Source organism: Eubalaena glacialis, chromosome 13, assembly GCF_028564815.1.
Source record: "Eubalaena glacialis isolate mEubGla1 chromosome 13, mEubGla1.1.hap2.+ XY, whole genome shotgun sequence".
NCBI classification, from domain to species: domain Eukaryota; kingdom Metazoa; phylum Chordata; class Mammalia; order Artiodactyla; family Balaenidae; genus Eubalaena; species Eubalaena glacialis.
In genome coordinates, this window is record NC_083728.1 from 70,698,664 (window position 1) to 70,722,034 (window position 23,371).

At 36.7% G+C, this 23,371-nt stretch overlaps 1 protein-coding gene and 1 non-coding gene across 5 annotated transcripts in view; one reads left to right on the plus strand and one right to left on the minus strand.

Annotated features, from left to right (window-relative positions):
- SMG1 (SMG1 nonsense mediated mRNA decay associated PI3K related kinase) overlaps nucleotides 1-23,371 on the minus strand; it is a 91,370-nt gene that overhangs the window by 54,219 nt on the left and 13,780 nt on the right. For 2 of the 4 annotated variants that reach the window (XM_061209745.1, XM_061209747.1), the window contains exons 2-10: nucleotides 12,758-12,921; nucleotides 12,080-12,235; nucleotides 10,084-10,220; nucleotides 8,519-8,577; nucleotides 7,299-7,512; nucleotides 4,612-4,737; nucleotides 4,142-4,214; nucleotides 2,962-3,059; nucleotides 1,531-1,704 (exon numbers count right to left, since the gene is read on the minus strand). In XM_061209745.1, coding sequence (XP_061065728.1) covers nucleotides 1,531-1,704; nucleotides 2,962-3,059; nucleotides 4,142-4,214; nucleotides 4,612-4,737; nucleotides 7,299-7,512; nucleotides 8,519-8,577; nucleotides 10,084-10,220; nucleotides 12,080-12,235; nucleotides 12,758-12,921 — 1,201 coding nt within the window. Of the gene's footprint in view, nucleotides 1-1,530; nucleotides 1,705-2,961; nucleotides 3,060-4,141; nucleotides 4,215-4,611; nucleotides 4,738-7,298; nucleotides 7,513-8,518; nucleotides 8,578-10,083; nucleotides 10,221-12,079; nucleotides 12,236-12,757; nucleotides 12,922-16,104; nucleotides 16,164-23,371 lie in introns of those variants that run through there. The other 2 variants (XM_061209746.1, XM_061209748.1) reach the window with 2 other exon arrangements.
- Nucleotides 5,096-5,202, plus strand: LOC133104606 (U6 spliceosomal RNA). The gene has a single exon (XR_009703664.1). It is a non-coding gene; the product is annotated as a U6 spliceosomal RNA (small nuclear RNA).

A 23,371-nucleotide genomic window follows, 5' to 3' on the forward strand; every position in this document is an offset into this window, starting at 1 on the left:
TCACTAAATGGTTGAAGTTCAGAATCTTCATAATAATCATGAAATACACCAGAACTTAGAACAGTAACAGTATTAACAACATGGGAATAACCTGCCGTGAGAATAACTTTCCGTAATCTAGCACTTGGACTTTTAATCAGTCTTTTAAAACTAAATATCCAAGATAGCTTTAGCTTATGAAAGTTCATGTACTGATGGTCTCTATGTAAAGATAAATATAAATATTCTCATTCATAACATATAATACCTATTTGAGGATTATGAAAATCTTATCATTTCCAGCCCCCCAAACCCCCAGTAAACTATAGTAGTCAATGTACTACATTTCTAATAAAAATAACTTAGGAAAAAACAAGTACAGAAAAACAGATACAGAAAAGATTGATACAGAAAAATATTTCTCAAATTTTTCTGTAATATTCAACAACCACTACATATAGGGTTTTTTTGTAAGCCTGCATATAGATTTAAAAGGCCTAAAAGACCATTTTTGGCAAAGACCTAAAAGCCCTTCATAAAAGAGTACATTTAATATAGAACTGTCCTGGAAAATGATACATTCCTGTCCTTTTGTTTTATATCTGAGTTAACTGCTTTTATTTCAACACTGACAAAGTCATCAACCACCCATCTTTTAGACAGTAAAAATAAAGATGTTAAACCACTTGGATCAGTTTTAAAATATTAACATGCTGGTTTTAATTATCTTCAGGACATTTCTGCTCAAATACACAATTAACTTACCAAGAATTACATATATAATTAATGTCCTATTTTATCTAGCAACGTGTTCAACAAAAGTAAATGCTCATAAAAGCTAGAATTTTATACTAGCAGTAGAATTTTAATCATTTAGGTTAAATCTTTTATGACTTTATCACACAGGTTTCTTCTCCCTTCTTATTCAAGCAGAATATAATGATGGGGGTTCATTTCTCACATCCATTACACTGAACCACTCACTGGACTGTAATACAGTGCAGCTGATGTCTGGGGCTGCTGAAATGTGGTAATCTAGCTACCTCTTATAATTGGTCTCAGGCTATTACATAGTTTAAGTTCTTATATCTTTATATCCTTTGATGTCAGGCTATCAAGTTGTTTCATCCTGTCATGCTTAGAGAAAATTACTTTTCGAGGTCTTCTCTGTTAAGAGTTACTCTTAGTATGTTGAAAAACTAAAAGGAGACACAATAATTTTAAAGCAAAACTCAGTATTATTAAAAAACTAAAGAATAAGATTTTAAAATTCATATTAAAAACAAGAATAAATGAACCTACAGAGAATCTCCTAAAAGAAAAGTTCACAGGCATTTAAAAATTCAGAGTGGACTTTTTTTCATCAGGTTGGGGGGTGAGGGGAGTGAGATATAGAATTCCCTACTTTTCTGGCTATTTAAGAAAGTGGCCAGACACCTACACACCTGCTTAACAAATGAGGGATTAATAACATAGCTCCCTAGGTAAACAGAAGCATTTAAAAGAAAAGGCAATTTTTGTTGAATGATACTAAAGACTACTAAAACTTACATCTGTTACGTATGCCTCAGTAATTGGAGGACCCCGAATTGGGCTGAAACGTTCCCCAATGCTCCTCACCACAGTACTGAATACCCGGAGAAGCGCTGCCAACTTTGGTAAGGACACGGATGGAGGTGGAACATCTTCATCCACTGACTCCCCAGAGGCCACATGGCTGAGGTCCTAGATGTGAATTCAACAGCATTCTTATTTAAGTAAGACATTGTTTAAAAAACAAAAAACAACTCCCAATTTTTAAATCAATTAACTTTATAATACATTTTTACAAATAAAGAGGAATTTTGGCTTGAGAAAAGGAAACATGAATCTAAATATAAAAGTAGATTTTGCTTCTCTAATTATTTAAATAAGCAAATATTAACCTCAATAGATTCTTTGAGCCACTCAAGTCAACAGTATACTAAGCCAATATTATTCACATGAAGAACAAGGGGGGTTGGGGGAGTTTAGAGGAGGTTGGTTTAAAAAATTATAAGACCTTAGAAGACCTAGCCTACAGATTCATAAGCTAGCTGAGGAAATTAGACATACTCAAAGGAAAAGATTAGCAAAAAATGGGGTACTAGAACCAACATATACCTACACATAATTAAGCACCAAAATAATCAAAGAGAATTAAATCTTAGAGATAGCAAAGGGAAGTCTCTACAAACTAGAATGGGTGGCTTATCAGAAGCAGATCAGCTTTAAAGGTGTGCTAGGAACCAAGACATCCTAGGCGTAGGGGTAAAGAAACACATGGAAGCAAAATATTCCCTCACTTTTCTCTGAAAGGGAGCAGATAGATTGGTACAGTTAAAAGTAGTGAAGTAACTGTTTGCTTGAAGTAGAAAAAGTATAAAGAAAAGATGAAGCTAAATCTTTATGGAAGCCTTGACCACCAAACAAGAATCTTGGTAATTACCAACTGAGTAGGGAAGAAACACTAAGATGGCAGGTTTAAGTCAGGACAGTGGCCAGGAAATCCAAGAACCAGTAATAGACACTTCAACAGCAGTATTAAAGGTACCATACTCAAAGGTGGCTGAAGCCAAGCCTTGTCTTCCGAAGCATGATCCAAGATTGCCAATACAAGTAAGAGAAAAGCCTTTAGGGGCTTTTATACAATATCAATTCACCTTTTTCATAACAAAAAATAAGAAACAACTGAAGAAAATGTCTTCAGGAAACTACCAGCCACCAAGATTATTTCAAGCTTTGGGAAATTAGGCCTGCAATTTTTCTATCTTTCTGGTAATTCTGCTGGCAACTTAAAAACATCTAAAAATAATTAAAATATTGCAATGGTCTCATAATTTTTGCTTAAATGTCAGGTGATCTGAATTGTTTTCAAATAAATCTAGCACTGCTTTAGATTTCTGTTTTTCCTTTTTTCTTACCTGAAATTTTAGGAAATAACTTCATTTTTTATATACTCACCTCAGCATATGCCTCCATGTCCTCTAGAAACTGACCAAGAAGAGTGGTAGAAAATGCAAGATCAGCTACCCAGAATGGCTCCAAACTCTGCAACCACCCTAGGAATCATACAAGAAATTTTGGAAGAGTAGAAAAAAATTTTAAGTCCAAGTTAAAAAAATATTTAAGAGAATTCTTTTAAAAGGTATCTGGTTTTCAAGTTGCCCACTCTTGAAACATGCCCTATATCATAAAATTAGGACTGTAAACTGTTTTTTGTTTGTTTTTGGCCGTGCTGCGTGCTGAGCGGCTTGCGGGATATTATTTCCCCGACCAGGAACTGAACCCGGGCCCCTGCAGTGGAAGCGCAGAGTCCTACACACTGGACCACCAGGGAATTCCCTGTAAACTGTTTTAACCACTACCTCTTTTAATGCTACAGAAATGAAAATTCTCCAGAAATTAAAATATAATCTCATGTCCTTTTTTTTAATAAGTAGATTCAGCAGTATCCATACTGTCACTACACACAGGACTTAGACTAAAATGTGCCAATCTACGGCCACCTTGGCTTTCTTCTCCAGGGCCACACCTGGCCACCAGAAGTGTACACTCATCTCCCCAGGGGAAATGGGACCACTTGCCAGTGGAACTGAGAGAACTACTCTCACCTGTATATCTTAATTTCAGAAGTTTATTTCACCAAATAAGCTATGAGAAACTACAGCACCTGGAACAAGCTGAAATGTCCAAGTGAGTCATATTAGTCATTCATTTAACTCGGGAAAAAAAAATTTTTTTCTTTATTATTTATGACAATCCTCCAAATTAATCCATTTGTTTATTTGTTTAATCACTAGAAAAACAATAAATCATGAATATCCAGGATCTTCCTTTCTACCCTTCAGGGTACTGCCACTGTGGTTATCTCCTACCAGCACACGCAGCAAATGACTTGAGACAAAGTCCTTACTCACAGGTGCAACACTACAATCTGTATTTACTCTCCCTACCTACTACGAAAGTACACATTTTTCCTTTTAAAAGATAAATTTAGCTAACAAGTAATCTTCACTAAAATATCCTCTAAAGCAATTATTTCTCTTGCATTATCAAAAAAGTAGTGTTAACAGCTGGTCTTTGAGAAACGAACACTCCTTCCCACAATATTTAAATGACTGGTATATTCTGAACGACTCACCAGACACCTGCTGTGTAAGCGAAGGTTTCTGAGTATGATCTATATGCCATCCGACTAATATGTCAACTGTATCCTGGATGGAGACAGAGAGAAGGGGACTAATCATTTTAAGGTCTTATTGCTACTCCAACCTGCGGACCATTTCAGAGTAAGAGAACCTAGAACATCTTACGTCCTACCTTCTTGACATTATACATTAAATGGGGGTTGGGAGGGGCAGGGCAGGAGAATAATGGAACTTTCTTTATGACACTGATGAAATATTTCTTTCTTTAAGTATCTTAAGGTATTAGTGTTAGCAAGTACAGACGGTATTTTTTATAAAACTACATTATTGTATCATTCAATCCTGGACCTCAAAACCAATTATACTCGAAGGAGCAGAAACTTTGTTTTCTAATTCCCCAGGTCCTCATACATGCAGCCAATCCCTTACCCCATCATCTGAAAAGAGGGGGCGGGGAACTCACCCTAAAATTAGTGCTGAAAATATGAGGGTAACATCGAGCTACCAAAAGAATGCACTTAACACATTTGCAAAGTAATTCTGGTGTATCCACATTTTCAAGAATGGACTGCAGGCTGGTCATTACAAGCTAAAAAATAAAAGTTACAAACCGTGAACATTTAATAAAACAGGGAGAAAACAAGAAAATTAGGTTTATTATTTAATAGTGACTATAGCCAAAACTGACTATATCAAAGAAAATAAATTCTATAGTTTTAGTTCCCAAAAAAGTTGAAAACATTTCAATCCACTGTTCTCCCCTCATTTAACGTCTGTTAACATTATTCCTAAGTAACATGTTTACATTGTTCCAAAGTGCTCTCTTCAAAACCATGGGTGTGATTAAAATTTCAAGTACAAAAACTAAGATGTGCTTGGGAAACTTGTCTTTAAAGTACCAGAATTATTTTCCAATTCAAAACATAGAGCAGATGTTGTATGATTTATACTTTAAGATATCAGTACTTGCTTCAAATTGGAATGATTTAAAGAAGGTTAGCATGGCCCCAACACAAGAATGACACACAGGCTCATGTTACCACTACATATATTTTTAAAATAAATATATGGCATACTACCTATAGAATATTTTGCAGCTAAAATTTTTTTTTGTTAAAACCAATTTTTTCCCCAAAAGGAAAGCTCTTCTCTACAAAAGAATGATGTTATAAGTATAGAAGAAATGCTAGCATTAGAAAACCACTATTTTGCAACAGCCAATGCTATAATCTAGACAATGCACAGAATATGAATGAATGCTAAAATCAAGTGAAATACTATGAAAAAAACAGGATATTCAGGAGGTCTCACAGTATCATGCCCACATTACTCACTAATTACAAAGGGAGAAAAATAAGCCTTCACAATGGAAAGATCTGGTTGGTCATCACCTTAACCAAGTGATGAAACTCTTCATCTAAGAGTTATGTGAACCTGAAGTTATACGCCTGCTAGTGTGATACAACACTAAGTATGAACCCATGAAGTATTCGTGACCAAAATATTTGAACTGAATCTAATCAGGAAGGAATAATCAGACAAGCCCAAAACGTAGAACATTCTACAAAATAAGGGGGACAAAAAAGGGTGCAGAGAATTGTTCTATTTAAGAGGTTGAAGAGGCACACCACCATCTTCAAGAGATTAAAGATTCATCACTACATGAACCTTGATGGGATCCTGGGTAAGACAAAAGTTATAGACATCTTAGTGGCAGCTGCAAAATTTGAACATGGATTGTCTTATGTGACAAAATTAATTTTCTTAGGTATGATTATAATGTTGTTATATATGAGATTAGCCTTAATCTTAGGAGAGGCATGCTGAAGTATCACAGGATAAACCATCATGATGTGTGGAATTTATTTTCAAACAGTTCAACAAAAAATCGTGTCTCTGTGTGTGTCTGTGTCTGTGTGTGTGTAGAAACAAAACAACTGCAGCAAAATGTTAATAAGTGACAGATCTAGGTAAAAGATATACGGGTGTTTAATGTACCAGTCCATCTGTTTTCCTGTGGATTTAAAATTTTTCAAAATAAATACTTGGGGAAGTGTTCATAATATGAAAACTGTATGCAGAATAAGCCAAATTTGGTGTTATGCTGGTTAGTTACAAATTATTTTCTGAATCTTTTCCAAAATTTTTTCACAACCTCTATAATCAAATAAAAATTTTAAAGACAGAATAGATTTCTCATGTTTTTTAAAAATAATTAACCAAAATAAAACATATCATGAATTGTTTAATAAAAAAAGCAAAATAAATAAAGATATCAAATATTCTAAAGACACCACATCCTAAATTTTTAAAAACATTAGCTCAACAAAAATTGAATTACTTATAACTTTGCTCAAAACTAAATTGGGAATGATCTTTTAATAATTCAGATACAGGGACTTCCCTAGTGGTGCAGTGGTTAAGAATCCGCCTGCCAATGCAGGGAACACAGGTTCGATCCCTGATCCGGGAAGATCCCACGTGCCGCAGAACAACTAAGCCCACGCACCACAACTACTGAGCCTGCGCTCTAGAGCCCGCGCACCACAACTACTGAAGCCCGCGCACCTAGAGCTGGTGCTCCGCAACAAGAGAAGCCACCTCAATGAGAAGCCCGCGCACAGCAACGAAGAGTAGCCCCCACTCGCCGCAGCTAGAGAAAGCCCGCGTGCAGCAACGAAGACCCAACACAGCCAAAAAAATAATAATAATAGTAATTCAGACACACAATTATTTATTTTATATCACTAGGAATAAGAATTTTTGACATATTATCAAAACTTCAGGCCCAAAATAAGTTGTGGTGTTTAGTTTTTATCTCCCTCAAAAAATGTGAAGCCCCCTTCTACGTGGCTTTCCTCATGGAGCTCCTATTTTCAAATCTGTAAATGATTCTAGTACTACACAAATTCAAAAGAAAGCTTCTAAAGAGCAAAAAGACAAAATTTTTAAAATAACTTATTTTAAATCTACCTTTAATGTGTATCATTTACTCAAATTCAGAAAGAGGAGTTTTATTTACATCATATATCAATCAGTAGATAACTCCTATTCTAAGTTTCCTTTCTTCAAGCTCCCCTTCAAGGATGTGTGTTAAGGACAACTTTCTTCCCAAGCACATCATCATTCCCCCCAACCCTCCATTCTTACCTGCATTACGGATGAAAAGGCTTTCTTTTCTCCTACAGTCTCTAGTGCTTTGTAGGTGGCACATAAGTAGAGGAGTTTAACTTCATCTTTTGCAGATGAGCTAAATTTGCTAAAAATCCATTTGAAGATCTTCTCAGCCTCATAGCTCAGAGAAGCACAAAGAAGGCCAAGACAGCAAGCTCCCTCCTGTCTCAACTCCTGAAGCAATTTGCTACTGCGTTTATTTTAATGCAAACAAAACAAAATACACAAAAAGCTTAAGCTTTCAAAGATGACAAGAATAACACATCTTACAATAGAATGCCTTAAATGATTTTATAATTTTTATTCAAACTACACAAAAGGTTGAAATTTTATCCACTTTAAATATTCTCTCTATTCTGTCTCCTGCAATGCCAAAAGTACCTTTGTTAAGACTTTAGATTTTCTTTTATAGAATCAATTATTTACAAACAGTAAGGAAGGGCTTAGAAATACTATAATTCAGACTTCAAATTCCATCTCAAACTGCATTAGTTGATTCGCAGAAAAGGGCAGCAACAAGTGATCAGATAAAACACACTATATAATTATATACTTGGTAATATTCAATATGTAAGGACTATAAAATAGGAAATGGTCATAGTTAAATACAGTAAACTTGAAGGACAACACTGATTTAAGTACTATATTAATGAGAAACTATATAAAATAAAACCATCAAAAAGCAGTAAGGTTCATGACCTGCTGAGATGAGTTTTGGATGTTTTCCAACACTGCAATTCTTTGGAATCACCATATGAAGAAATGACTGCACACCTTTGGAGAACCCCAGTAGCCTCAGAGAATAGATGGCCTGAATCCACTGTTGCCCAAAGAAGGAAGCTCCCTTTCACCTCTACTCTCTAAGCAGTTTCCAAATGCTCTAGTTTACAAAAGTTAATCGCATTCATTCACACTTGCATTAAGAGTTTGTCATTCTACAAGTCAATGCTCAATTATTCAGTCATGTTGACAAATTAAAAAAAAAGAAAACAAAAGAATGGCTCTCCCTTTCAAGTGGATTCCAATTGTATTCAGTGGTAATTAATGTTTAAATACTTTTACACAAATAAAGATGACAAGAGAACCCACTGAAACATTAAGTAGATGTTCATAAATGAAGCCAATGGGTTTATCTTCTTGTACACTTTTTAATAGTTTCTAAAAATATATTTTAGTCTTTTAAATTAGTTACTTACCTTTCATTAAGCACATCATGTACAGCAACCAAGATATTATCCAATTGTTTAACTAGTACCTTAAAAAAAAACACATTAATAAAAACTTCAGATTCCTATACTTTTAAGAATAACACTGTGTACTTTTTTTTTTTTTAAACTTGTGTTTCCCTCCAAATTATAACTGGACCACACCTTACTTTTCTTATTATTCCCAGGTCCCAATTATATCATAAGTTAAGAGTGTCATAAGTTTCCTTTTAGACTCTGAAAGAAATTTACCCATAGGAAATATACAGCCATGATCATCAATGGGGGAAAAAAAAAAAAACTCAAAAAGCTTGTTTTATTTACTCTGAAATGCATTTTTAAAACAAAAAAATAAAAATGGATTGATGGATAGAGGAAGAGGTGGAGAGATATATGATAAAGTCATACGATAAAGTGTTAATGACAGAACTTAGACACTATGATAGTCACTGTAAAATTCTCTCAATTTGCTGTGTATTTGAAATTTTTCATAATAAAATGGGGAGGGGGGTTGGAGGAAGCTCGCTTTGAACCAAATGTTATTTGACTCACTATACCATTTCATTAATTTTCTCCTGTTCTATATCAAGTTCTTTTTTTAACTATTTATTTATTTATGGCTGTGTTGGGGCTTTGTTGCCGCGTGCGGTCTTTCTCTAGTTGCGGCAAGCGGGGACTACTTGTCTGTGCTGTGCGTGGGCTTCTCATTGTGGTGGCTTCTCTTGTTGCAAAGTATGGGCTCTAGGCACTCGGGCTTCAGTAGTTGTGGCACACAGGCTCAGTAGTTGTGGCTTGGAGGCTCTAGAGCGCAGGCTCAGTAGCTGTGGCGCATGGGCTTAGTTGCTCCACGGCATGTGGGATGTTCCCGGACCAGGGCTCGAACCCGTGTCCCCTGCATTGGCAGGCAGATTCTTAACCACTGCGCCACCAGGGAAGCCCTATAGCAAGTTCTTAATTTAACATTAGGAGACTTACTTGGAGGGTAAAGAAATTTGTAACTGCTCCTGTACTTTATTTTTTTTGTTGGCCGGGCCACACGGCTTGTAGAATCTCAGCTCCATGATCAGGGATTGAACCCGGGCCACGGCAGTGAAAGCCCAGAATCCTAACCACTAGGCAACCAGGGAACTCCCTCTTGTACTTTACTCTTTAAAGCGTTTTTCCATTTATTTAGCCCTGGACACCAGACCAAACTTACCCATAAACAGAATATGTACCTCCTACCCCAATTTCACATACGAAAAACAAAGAGATATTCTGTCCTGGAACACAGAAAAAAAATTCCGAGGACAACAGAATAAATGTGTAAAAGGTCAAAAGCACTTTATTGCAGAAGGAACCAATGTGGATCTAACATTTGTAATAGATAAATTACACATTAAGGGCATTAAGTTCTAGACCATCATAATGTAGGCCAAATCAATCTGGAATAAGGAATCCCTATTATTTTTCCTTGGAAGCAAAACTTTTTCCTTCTTAAACCACTCTAGGTAACATTATCTACTGAACTATGGAAAAATGAAACTTATCAACATTTCCAAACATACTATACTGACCAGCTTATTTTCTGGTTGCTGAATAAATTCTTTCAACTGCTTTACAGTAGCCAGTCTTCGGTCTCTGTCGTCTTCCCGGGTGATCCTCCGAAGAAGATTCGACAGTCGAGACTCATCAGAATAAGACATCGATCGCTCTGTGAATATAAACGTTGAGTGTGAATCAGCACAGAAACTTTACAGCCCAAATATTTTAAAGTATACTAAAAATCACAGGCCACCAGACAATAAAAGCTCAATGAATGTAGGTCCTGTAACACTTCTGTTCATCACTATAAACCCAGCCCCAGCAGACTGCGGGCACACAGCAGACCCTCAAAAAAGATACGCAAACACCTCATTCCAGAGGACCAACTGACAGAGAAAAAAGAAAGGCTTAGAAATTATTCTCTTCGAAACTGTTCCAAACTGTTTTCAACATCTAGGTAAAGAGCATAGGTAAGAAACTTCAACAGGTTAGGGATAAAGTCTCTATCAGGCAGAAACAGGTTACATGCTTCTATTTCTCACCTAGGTCTCCCACTGGAGGGGAGCCTCTTGTTCACATCATCATCATTTTCCTAGGACAAAGTTTTGGTGAATTGCAATCACATATTCAGTTCAACAAATGTCTAATTACCACCTACCATGTGCAAGCATGCTGCCACAAGGAAAGTGGCGAATCAAAACTCTTCTTCCCTTTTTTAAAGACAAGAACAAGCAGGAATGCTCAAAATGCTGAACACTACTAATAAAGATGGCTTTAAGTACTAAATTTTTCTTTTTAAGTTTTCAGCTGTGCAATTTATCATAATTAACCCATGTACATTAACACAAACCACATTAAAGGGTCTGACAGTTTCATTTCTAATGAATGAAAGGAAAATTGATAATAAAAGAAATCACAACATCTGAGAGAAGGAATAAGATTTTCAAAAATCCCTAGCCTATAGAGTATTTTCAGTAAGGATGACTGCTAAAAATGTATTTCGGTTACCAGTCAGGAAATCTAGGTTCTATTTACAATTATGCCCCTAGCAAGCTGCATAACTCTGAGCTTGCAAGGGGGATCTAGACTAAATTAGCTTTAGAGTCACTTTCTAACTCTATCATACCTAAATCTAAGACTTCAAACACTAGTGTTTTTTGTTGTTTTTTTTTTGGCCACACCACTCAGCATGCAGGATCTTAGTTCCCTGGCCAGGGATTGAACCCGTGCCCCCTGCAATGAAAGCGCAGAGTCCCAACCACTTGACCACGAAGGAAGTCCCTTCAAACACTTTTATGAGACAGTATAGCCTTTGACTAGTCATTCCACTTTAGAAAATTTATCGAAATCATTTTTTTAAAACTGCATGCAAAAAAAAGCTATATACACAAAGATGTTCACCAAGATACACACAACACACACACAAAGCCCTCACTGGGAAAAAATGGTCATAAACTAAATGTCCAAAGAGTAATTATATCCAACAAAGTGTATAAATCAGAAATCTTGATTTCTTAAGCAGCTTTACCAATACAATAAATTTCTCTTTTAGAAAAAAAAAATGATCATTACCTCTAATCCTATGAATTTTTGAGACACTTTACCTATAGAGTGAGGCTTGTGTTATAAAGCAAGAAGCAGTAACTGTGTATTTAACTTTAGAAAAGGGCCCAGTCCATGTACACCCCTACCCTCACCCTAGAGTTCAAGGACTTGCTGCAGTAAGAGCCCACTATACATTCAGTATCCACTATAATCAGGAAAATCCTTTCTTTAAAATCTTACCCAGTCTTCTAATCTTATTTTAAGAGAATTCTCCTTTAAAAAGTATTAAAAACCTTCTTGTGGGAATTCATGGTAGGGAACAGTTCACGGGAAAAGGAATGCAAACAATTATCACCTGCACATGTTTCTCAACTCAGTAAGCTAACCAACTCACACAGGTGCAAGGCACTGGTACAGAAAGAGGCATTTAGGAGATGTCTCAGCGGAGGCTTGTGTGATTGTCCCCAGTTTACCCAGCCTTACCCTGTGATTTCCTCATGTCTTTGATGGCTAACGCACGACTGCCATGCTGAATACTGGTGAACTCAGGGCTGGTCACATTGTTAACCCTCAGCTCTTGCCCCAACGACTTCCGACCATAAGTATTTTCCCCAGATCCTCCATTGACACTGTAGCCACCTAAAAACAGCAACATTTACATTATTTCAATAGGGCTCTTTGTTTCACTCAATTCCTGACAGTTCAGGTTCTTCTGACCCAATTTGCAGTTCAACCAGCCTTGGCTTCTACTCTTTCCCTGTGATGCATGCATTGATTTCATTTTGTTATCTTCAGTGAAAGATAAGAAGAGAAATGGAAACTAAATTAACTCAGATTTTGCACTTGAAAACTTTTTAGAAGTCTAGAGGAGAGACAGTAGTCAGGAAAGCCTTAGTAATAATATTGTATTTTGGGGGCAAGGAAACTGCATTTATGTATTGCGTGTGTGAAAAGTACATTTAAATTTTTTTTTAATTAAGGGGGTAAACTTAAGAAGTTTCAAGAACAGCACTGTGTGTATAACATTTATATTTTAAACATATTAGAAGAGAGAGGTGAGGGAGCGAGAGAGAGGGAAGGAGGAAGAAAGGGAGAGGCAGCTAGGTTAAAAAAAACAAACGTACAAAAAACATGCCTCTAGCAGCAAGGAAATATATATACCCTTTTCGTCATTGTGTATGTCAGCGTGGATTCTGGTATCATCGTGCCTTTGCCGAGACACCACAGCTGCATTTGAAGGTTGCAGTCCATAAGAGGAAGACCCACCCCTATCTCTGGATGAAGAATATTTTAAATTATCTGGGTCGGCTGATGCACTATCAGTTCTGCAAAGAGAGAAGAGTATAAGGTTACAACTTTAAACAAACATTTTGATAACCCAAATCATAAATCTTTCTTTCATACATGCCTCTCTCTTCTCATTACTATTATACATAAGCACTCCAATGTGTAATAAGAAGTCTTTCAAGTGGGAAGGGATTGTCAATGGATGAAATACCAGCTTTTCAGCCCCTTCTGCTATCTAAAGACCCATACAGAAATATGAATAACTACCAGGACTAGGTGCTCAACGCAAAACTCAACAGGTTTTAGCACTGAAAGTTCCACGTCCTAAGAACTCCCTCAGTCCCAGGCAAACTGAGATAGTTGGTCACCCTGGTCCCAGGATTCTTTTCACATGACTTAATAAAAGGAATAGTTCTTCCTAAATCTCCTCCTCCCAGAAGAGGGTTTTAACCAGTGGAAAAATTACAATCTTCCCAGTCATAAAAATAAAAAACACTGGCAACATATCAGGCAGGGGCAATGTGTTACCAAATTATTTTTAAAGTACTGCCTCATGGCAATGTGGCTCTCTCTCTCTCTCACCTAAATTTGTAACTTGACTATTTGGTGGGAAAATAAATTATAGAATGAAATTTGAAAGCAAGCTCAATAGGATATTAGGAAAGAACACATTAGCTGCAAAGATTATTTTAACGTATGGCAATACTGAGGACTTCACTGAAGATTCCTCATATAAAGGATATCTATTAAAATCATAAAAAGTGAGGAAAATAAAAGCAAGGTATCAGGAATCCAATAAAGCTGAAGGTTGCAGTCCATAATCTGTTTAAAATTCAAGTACCACCTAGAATAATCCGAGATACCTGGATATTAACAAGTTGCTCAGCCCCAGGATAAAATTAGTACCCTTATCTAAGGATCATCTCTATGCCTCAATGTCCCCATCAGTAAAATAGGGAGCTAAACTTTATAATTTCTCATGAGCCTTATTCTTCCATCAACCATACGGTATCAAGAAATAAGAAAACACTAACTACCCTATGGCAGCATATGAAAAATACCAAGAAAAAGGTTCCTCTGCTATTGATATTTCTTCTGAGAGGAACAACCTTGTGGAAAAAAATCACTTTTATGATACTTACTAAAACACCTTCTGCACCCATAATTGTTTGGAAAAGTTAAGGACACTGGCAAGAGCAGAAACTAAGCTATTCCTCAACCCCCATGGCCCTCCCCTATGTGTAAAAAAAAGCGTCTGTGTATTTCATTTCGAGTTTATCATCCTTTCGTTGCCCCCTCCAGAACACTAAATATGAAAAGGTGCATAGGCTCAGACACCCTGATCTGTACCTACTGCAACCACTGTTAATATAGAATGTAGACAAATAGGTTCAATTAAACTTGGATACCTACGTGGCACCAATCTAAATTATTCCTAAAGGCTCTCAACCTGAAACTTGATAAAAATCCATAACCCTAGCATACTATGCATATAACTAAGGCTCCATAGTGAAGTATCTTCTTCAAACATTCAGAGTTCACTTGTTGACAAAGCTCAGAACTTCCAACATATGAAAAATAAAATCTATGGAATTTCAAAAAAAAATGTATTAGGATATTTTCTAAGTATACTAAGTATAAGCATTTAAATACCTTTACCACTAAATGGAGCGTGACAACTTTTTAAAACTAACATAATGATCTACCCCCATGTATCTAAAATAGCACACTAAATGAGCACCTATAATAAACCATAACATACCATTAATTTCTAAAAGGGAACTGAAAAATAAAAGAGAACTGATGAGCTTTTCTGGCAGATTTTGAACCTGTCTATATGTATAGCACCTAACACAACCTAGAAAAGGAAGTTGTTAGTAAATGAATGAATAAAATAATTCTAAAACATCAAGATAACTGAAGTCTACCAATATTTAAATGAATATTTAAATAATCTGAATTTCTAATTTTCATTATGCTTATGTATCACATATACTACTCTTACCATTGAGAGTTAAATGTTTGTATCTTTTTCTGGTGACATACCAGTAAACACAAGGCAATAGAGAATATGGGTTAAAAAAAGATCTGGGCTCAAATCCCAGCTCTAGCACTGAAAAGGTATGTGTGACTTTGCACAAGGAACTTAATTTCCAAGCCTCAGTTGTCTTTTGCATAAAATGGGGATAATACCTATCTATTATGTAATGTTATTGTGAGGCTTAAGAAAGATAAGTTCTTAAGAAATACTTAGCTTACAAGGTACACTTGAAGTTATTATGACCATGATAGTAAATATACTCAAGGTTTTCAGTCTAAACAAATAAATATAAATAGTTCATAAACATATGAATATGATCAAAACAAGTTTTTATACTCAATATACAATAGCTGATTTTAACTTCTTCACTGAAGAAATTAAGCAATCAACTGCTACGAACAAATCCATTTCTAACTAGGAAGCACTGATTTCAAACTAAACTGAAAAAAAAAACAGGAACAACCTCCTAATTTGTTAGAAATACACGTTTTTAAATCTCATGAGTTATAAATACCAAGTTTTTTTTTTTTTTTTTTTTTTTTCCAGAATTTGAGTTTTCAGAAATATAGCAAAAAATTCACTAGGGTAGAACTACTGTCTCAGAACTGTCTAAAAAACTCCCTGGTTGCTAAGTTCTTCTAATACAAACTGACCAAAATATTTCTAACCAGAATTCAAGTTATAGGTATTCTGAACCCAAAAGCACAAAATAGTTCAGCATTTATATGAAATCTCTATTTTTATAACATCTAGACAGCTTAGTTCTCAAAAAGTCAATATCAGGCAGTTAGCACCAACAAGATCATCCCAGTCCAATAAATAGAAAACTGTTAAGAACGGAAATGAGCACTTAAAATGAGGCAATCAAAGGCACAAAATAGAAAATGCAGATTTGAACTCAAAGAGGCAGGCATAAATGTTAAGCTAGTTATAAGGGCTGAAAAAGCTATCATCTGCCAGAATTAGTGTCTCAATTTAGTGATAAAAAGAAAATGTATCTGTTAAGACTAAGTATCCTAGCAAGAATCCAAAAATACCTCCACAGCCCCTTTAATACTCTAAAAATATTATGGAGAGAGAGAGGGAAAAAAAAGAAATGCATAAATTCCCCAAAATGATTAAACTGAAGTTAAAGCCTGATGTACATGCCACATGAGAGGTAAGTTTCTAAAGCTCATACCTCAAAAATCGCATACTGTATAATATGGAGCCTTTGTGATGTTTTTGCATCAAGTCAATCTGTAAGACAGTAGTTACAATATTAGTGAAGACAGTGGATTAAAACATTTGTTGTTCAAACATGAAGCAAATATCATTTATGGGTTAGGTGCTTTTAATTGCACGATGGCCCTCTAGGGTTCATATGTTGAAGCAAAAACTGAGATGGCATGCCACTCTGTGCCTTAGAGAATAGAGGCTTAAGGTGGCAACAAAAAAATTTTTAGTACAAAAGAATTTAAATGTTAACTATAACATACAAATCACATGCAAATATAGTTACCGCTCATTTTAGTCACCTAATTCTCAATATACAGAAAATGTAATAAATCTGAGAGGTTATTCATTTTCAATGACCCAAGCCCTCAGACCTCACATCAACAACCTACCACATGTTAGGGGATAGTTAAGTATCTCCTGGCTAAATGTGGTCTTGTGGTCCAGTTCTTGAGGGGGAAAAGTCAGCCTGGAAATGTGAAGTCAGGGAATTCCCTATCAGAAAACATTTCCATAAAGCACCCCGAAATGACTTGATGCAAACACCACACCTAGTGGTGCCACCGGAATAAGCATCATATTGCTTCAAGTTGTTTTTAACTAGGCTTATTAAAGGATTTCGTTCTCATGGTGAGATCTAATTTGTAATGGATATCAACTAGGAAATGATATTTGCACTAAAGCCAATGAGGTGGGAAAGCATTTATTCTCTAAAGCAATGGTACTCAAAGATGGATAGCATCACTGTCACAAAGCAGTTGTAGGATATGCTGTGAGTTTTTCATACTAACAGTTAATACCACTAAAACTGATTTACTTCTTAAAAATAAATTCAAGGTTATCTCTGTGATATCTCTTACTCACCTGGATTCAGACATACTTTCAAAAAAGTATAAGAGAAAAGGTGAAACTATGCATAACTCTGAGGCTCGTGTACATCACACTTTCACATTAGAGACATTGCTCTAAAATATGAGTCTATGGCTAAAAAATTCACTTGGGAGGCTCAGGGACTTCATTATATGAAACTGTTCCCACAGGAGAAAACAGTAAGTTCAAATTTAATATAACAGAATTGAACCATCATGCCAAAATTATAAGCTTACCTCAATTTTACTATAAATATTAATGGTTAATATTTCTTAATGAAACTTCCTTAGCTACTTAAGTATTAAGTGTCTACAATACCAAACCCATACAATTTATGGGTTCTTTATTACCAACTTTTAATCATCAATCAAACATCAACTAATTAGTTTCTGCAGCCTCAAAATATAAAAATATATTTAACTATTGTTGTAAAACTGTAAAGAATTTTACCTTGCCCAAAGAGAGATCTGGCCTTAACCCTTGGCTTCTGGAAGGTAATCTCTAAACTCTTGGAATATAATGCCTAATAAGAGTGTCCTTGGGCTTCCCTGGTGGCACAGTGGTTAAGAATCTGCCTGCCAATGCAGGGGACACGGGTTCGAGCCCTGGTCCGGGAAGATCCCACATGCCATGGAGCAACTAAGCCCGTGCGCCACTACTGAGCCTGCGCTCCAGAGCCCGCGAGCCACAACTACTGAAGCCCGTGCGCCTAGAGCCCGTGCTCCGCAGCTAGAGAAACCACTGCAAAGAGAAGCCCGCGCACCCCAACGAAGAGTAGCCCCCATTCGCTGCAACTAGAGAAAGCCCACGGGCAGCAATGAAGACCCAAAAGAGCCAAAAATAAATAAGTAATTTTTTAAAAAAAAGAAAAAAAGAGTGCCCTTGTCCACCTGGGAACTTTGGGTCACACTAGAAAGTATAACAATGTGATCTATGTATGGTGGGGCCTTTGAGTCACACGGATCAACTCAACCTCTAGTAGGGCTGGAAACTAAGTTCATGCATGTGGGCAGTCAATCATGGAGCCCAAATAAGAACTCTGGACACCAAGGCTGGGCTGGGCTTCCATGGCTGGTAATACTCCATATGTATTATCACACATCAATACCAGGAAAGTAACACTGCTCACTACTCCACGGGGAGAAGCTCCACATTTGGAACTGTCGTAGACTCTGCCCTATGCACCTTTACCCTTGGTTGATTTTAATCTGTATCCTATAGCTGTAATAAACTGTAACCATGAGTATAACAGCTTTCAATGAGTCCTATAAGTCCTTCCAGTGACTTATCCAACCCAGGAATGGTCTTGGGGACTCCCAAACTTGCAACTGCTATCAGTAGTAAGGGTGGTCTTACAGATATGCTCCCTCTAACTCTGCACCTATATGACTGAATATACTCTAACCCAAAATTTAAAGGGTTGTAAATTTTGTTTTTATGTAATATCTTTAAGCAAAACATAGAAAAGATTCAACTTCAGTATAGTTTATATCCCTCCCAAGGAATCTCAAACAGCCTCTATTGACAGACCTCTAATCATATTAACCACGAAGGACAAACAAAGTAACTAGGAGGGTACTACATTAGATTTTAACCTTTGCTTCATGTGCACAAGTGTCTTCAGTGTAAAGGCTGGTGAATACACCACTCCCGTGTAGTTCCCTATCACTGAGTCTTCAATGCTGCCCGTGACTCCCTAGCCAGGGTTTTCTGCTTTCCAAAACAGCTTTCAAACTTTCTGCACTTTTCTCCTTTCCCCAGCACTACCACTGATAACCTTACAGATTCTTGCTATATAAGAAATACAAGTTTTTCTACAGCACTCTGAATAGTAAGAGCTAAATTTTGAGCTCATAATAAAGTCTGGTAGGCAACCTCCCCAAGCAGTTTACATACATTTATCACCTCATTTAATCTTCAACATAATCCTATTGTGATTATTGAAGATGGTAAGTTACCTTCCTACAGATGAGGTAACAAAGATTCCATAACTTACCTAAAGCAGCACAGCTAATTAAAGGCAGAGCAAGAACTCAAACTCAGTTCTAACTTTCAAGTTCTTCAACACTCCACCACTGCCTGCCAACCTCCTTCCAGCAATCTACAAATTTACCTATGTCTGCACACAGAACATTTCTTCCCATCACACTCACATAATGGAACAAGTAAACCTCCTATCTGCAATAACCCTTTGGATTCATACATGCCCCTACCTTCTGAGGTATGCCTTGCATCTCTGACTTTCCCACTGCTCATCACAACATCAACATATGAACACATTCAGGTCTTTCCTCTAAGAAAACAAAAACAAAAACCTTAATTCTCTTTCTCCTTCTAAAGTTAATTGTCTAGATAGATTCTTCACAGCCAAACCTCTTGAAAATTTCTTTTCCTTGCCTTCACTCACTTTCCAACTCACTGTAACCAGGGTCCCACCCTCAGCACTCCACAGAAACTGCTCCTGTCTCTAAAATCCCACAAGCCCTTTTCAGTTCTTCTTGCTCAATGCCCCCAATGACTTGCTTTGCTTTTGACAACTCACTACTACTCACACTTTCTCAATACCAATCTAAAGGTTTTTTTTAGTAATTTTAATTCCAGTGATTCTCTCTACTTTTTTCCAATCCAAGTACTTTCTTTCTTCTTAACTTCCTTCTTTAACCAGTTTAGATTTCATGGTTTATCATTTCAATAACTCTTGCCAATTCCCTTAACCTGCCTTAACATTTCCCTCACACCAATCTGGCAAAATCCCAACCCTGCATAAACCCAATTATCAATTCCATCATCCATCAGTAAGCACCACATTCCCAGGTCCTCCAATGTTCATCTCCCACATGCACTATCCAGACATTCCCCATTCTCTTCAGATTCCAAAATACTCTCCTAAATCCCTGACAAATTCTCTCTCTACTTAACCAAGAGGAAAAAAAAAAAAAAAAAGATACCATAACACACCTGCACCCAACTCTAGGCCTTGATTAGGATTCTATCTATGTCTACCTTCTCGTAACTTTTCACAAACAGTCTTTCTCCTAGGGAGTCTACCTTTCCCACCAAACTGAATGCTCTCCTTAAACATGTAAAATTTTCTAATATCTCCAATGTAAAAATACAAAAACATATTTTAAAAAAACACACAAAAAACAGAAAAACTCCATCAATTCCACGTCCCTCCAACCAACCAATCTGCCTTTGCTCTTTGCAGTCAAACTAAGAATTGTCTCTACTTGCCGTATCATTTCTTTACCTCCACTAGCTCCTCCAGCTACACCAATCCAACTTCTGCCCTATCACTTTTGGCAAAACCAACTAAGACCTACAGGTTGATAAAAGCAAGATATATTCCAGGCTGCTTCTTACTCATCCTCTCATAGCAGGTTTTCATAGGGCTGCTGAGCAGGGTTGAGCAGGCTGTGGCCTACACAAAGGTGCCTTACAGAGGAATGAGGTGGGCTGAATGAAAACTTCTTTTTAAAATCCTTACAATAACTTGGGCTCAGATCCTGAGAATTCAAAGTAACCAGATTCTTCCCTTCCTTTGGCTTATAGTATGTTATAGTCTGTATTTCTTGCTGCCTCTCCGGTTCTGCTTTTTCAGGAACCTTTGAAGGCTTGCTCAGCCTCCTCTACCAAATCACTAAATCTTGGAGTTTCTCAAAGCTTGACCACAGGCCCTCTATGCATCTCACTTTGTACTCTCTCCCGCAATCCATGCCGATGGCAGTACTTACCACCTATATGACATCGACTCCCAAATCCAGGCCTCCATCATAGATGTCCACTCTGAGGTCCAGACCTATATACCCAACTGTTTAAAAAAACAATCTTAATGTTCTAATGCCTCAAACACAACTGGCTCCTTTCTTCCTGGAACCCCCATTTTAATAAGTGGTACCATCATCAGGTATTTTCCAATAAATGGCACTATTTGGCCAGTCAGACACAGTATGTTTCCCACCTCCAATTCTCACCTCTCTCCCACTTCTCCTCCAGAGTGCAACAAAAATAATTCTTATAAAACACAAATCTGATGTCCTCCCACTGCCCTTTATCACCTTATGTACCTTACTTCCCTTTTCAGCTAACTCTCCACACTCTTGTAATCCTTTTACATTCTATGCCCCATCCATTCCAATCTTTCAGTCACCTTGCTCAGCTCGTCTGCCTGGAACAGCCTTGTCCTCAGCACTCGCCGACCCTAGCTAATTTTTCAATGTCCTTCAAGCTTCAGCTTTCCTTCGCAAAGTTTCTGATTCCCCTGAGGGTGACTAGGAGTCCCTGCTATATAAGTGCTTCCAGAGAACCTAATAGTTCCCTTAGCTCTTACACCATTTGAGAAGCTTATTTAATTGTGTTCTGCCAGGAGACAGTAAATTCCAAAAGGGCAAGAGCCTGTCAGTGTTGCTTATCATTGTACCCCTCATTGCCTTGATGGCACACAAATTACTTGTTGACTAAATGATTGCCTATTCTCACAATTGAGGCCTTTCTCTTGACACTGGAATGCAGTCCCCTAACCTAACCCAACACTAATTTTTCTTCAACATTCAACCTAGAACCCATACTCCCTAATCAACAATATTTTCTTGGTTATCGTCTACAACAAGAGCACTAATTAGGAGTAATGACTCCAAAAGGCGAACTAAGTAAAATAGTTCCAACCCTCTAAGAATTTACAATCTAGAAAAAAAAAAAGAACTGTTAGTGTAAGTTCCAATTAGGAGTATAAAATGCTCTGTGCTTTCAGAAAAAAAATAAAATAAAAATCCCATCATTCAGCCCCTTCTTCAAACTCTTACAGCACTCAAAGAGAGAACCACACTAGCTTGCACTTTAGTAGTTATATAGCTTCAATTTGCCCACTAATTTGAAAAGATGATAGTATTGAAGGCAGAGGTACTGTATTATCTAATACCACACACCTTTCAAAGGGAAAGGAAAACAGTATAGTGGTTGCTGCATGGAGAGGGGTGGGGAACTGACTAGAAGATGACCTTGGATCAAAATCCATTGTGATTATTTAAGTAAAAATTTTGTCTTCTAAGGTAAAACTTTATATAACTAAAATATGGTCTATGCATATGATCTTAAGAATAACTTTTCTGAACACAAAAAAGAAGCCAGTAATAGAAAGGGATGGCTTCAGTAATATATTTAAATGATTCTGAATTTTTAAATTCTACTTAATATGCATTTTAAAAGTCTTATTTATTTTTGTGCAAAGGACACTATCAAGTGAAAAGACCACTCATAAAACCAGAGAAAATACTTGCGAATCATATATCTCATAAGAGAAGAGTCTAGTATCCAAAATATACAAAGAACTCCTATAACTCAACAAAAAGACAAACAATCCAATTTAAAAATGGGCAAGAGACCTGAATTGATACATCTCTCCGAAGACATACAAATGGCCAATTAACACATGAAAAGTTGCTCAACTTCATTAGTGAATAGGAAAATGCAAATCAAAACCAAACAGAAACCACACCCACTAGAATAGCCAAAAAAAATTTTTTAATGGAAAATGTTGTGAGAGGTGGAGAAATTGGAATCCTTGTACATCACTGATAAGAATGTAAAATGGTACAATGGACTTCAGAAAACAGTTTGGCAGTTCCTCAAAAAGTTAAACATAGAATTACCACATGATCCTGCAAATCCACTCCCAGGTATATGCCCAAAAGAACTGAAAACAAATGTTCAAACAAAAACTTATAGGTGAATGTTCACCACAATACTATTCACAATAGCCAAAAGATAGAAACTCAAATGCCCATCAAAGGATGAATGGATAAACAAAATGTGGCACACAACGGATGATTATTCAGCCATACCTACTATAACATGGATGACCCTTGAAAACGTTATACTAAGTCAAAGAGGTCTGACACAAAAGGCTACATATTACATGATTCCATTTATATGAAATATCCAGAATAGGCAAATCCAGAGAAAATACATTTGTGGTTGCCAGGTGCTGGGAAGAGGGGAAAATGGGGAGTGACCGCTTAATTGATACTGGGTTTCCACTTGGGGTGATAAAAAGTTCTGGAACTAGATTGTGGTCACCGTTGCACACGTTATGAATGTACGTAATACCGCTGAATTGTAAAATGGTAAATTTTATGTGTATTTTACAACAATTTTTTAAAACCTTATTTATGACATTCTTGAAAAGACAAAATTATAGGGGAAAAAAGACCAGTGGTTACCAAGGGCTGGGAGAAGTTGACTACAAAAGGGAACAAGGAAACTTGGGGTGGGGGGAGGGAAGATATGATGGAACTATTTACAGCTTGATTGTGGTGCTCATGGTTACAATACTATCTGCATTCCTCAAAACTCAAAGAACTCTA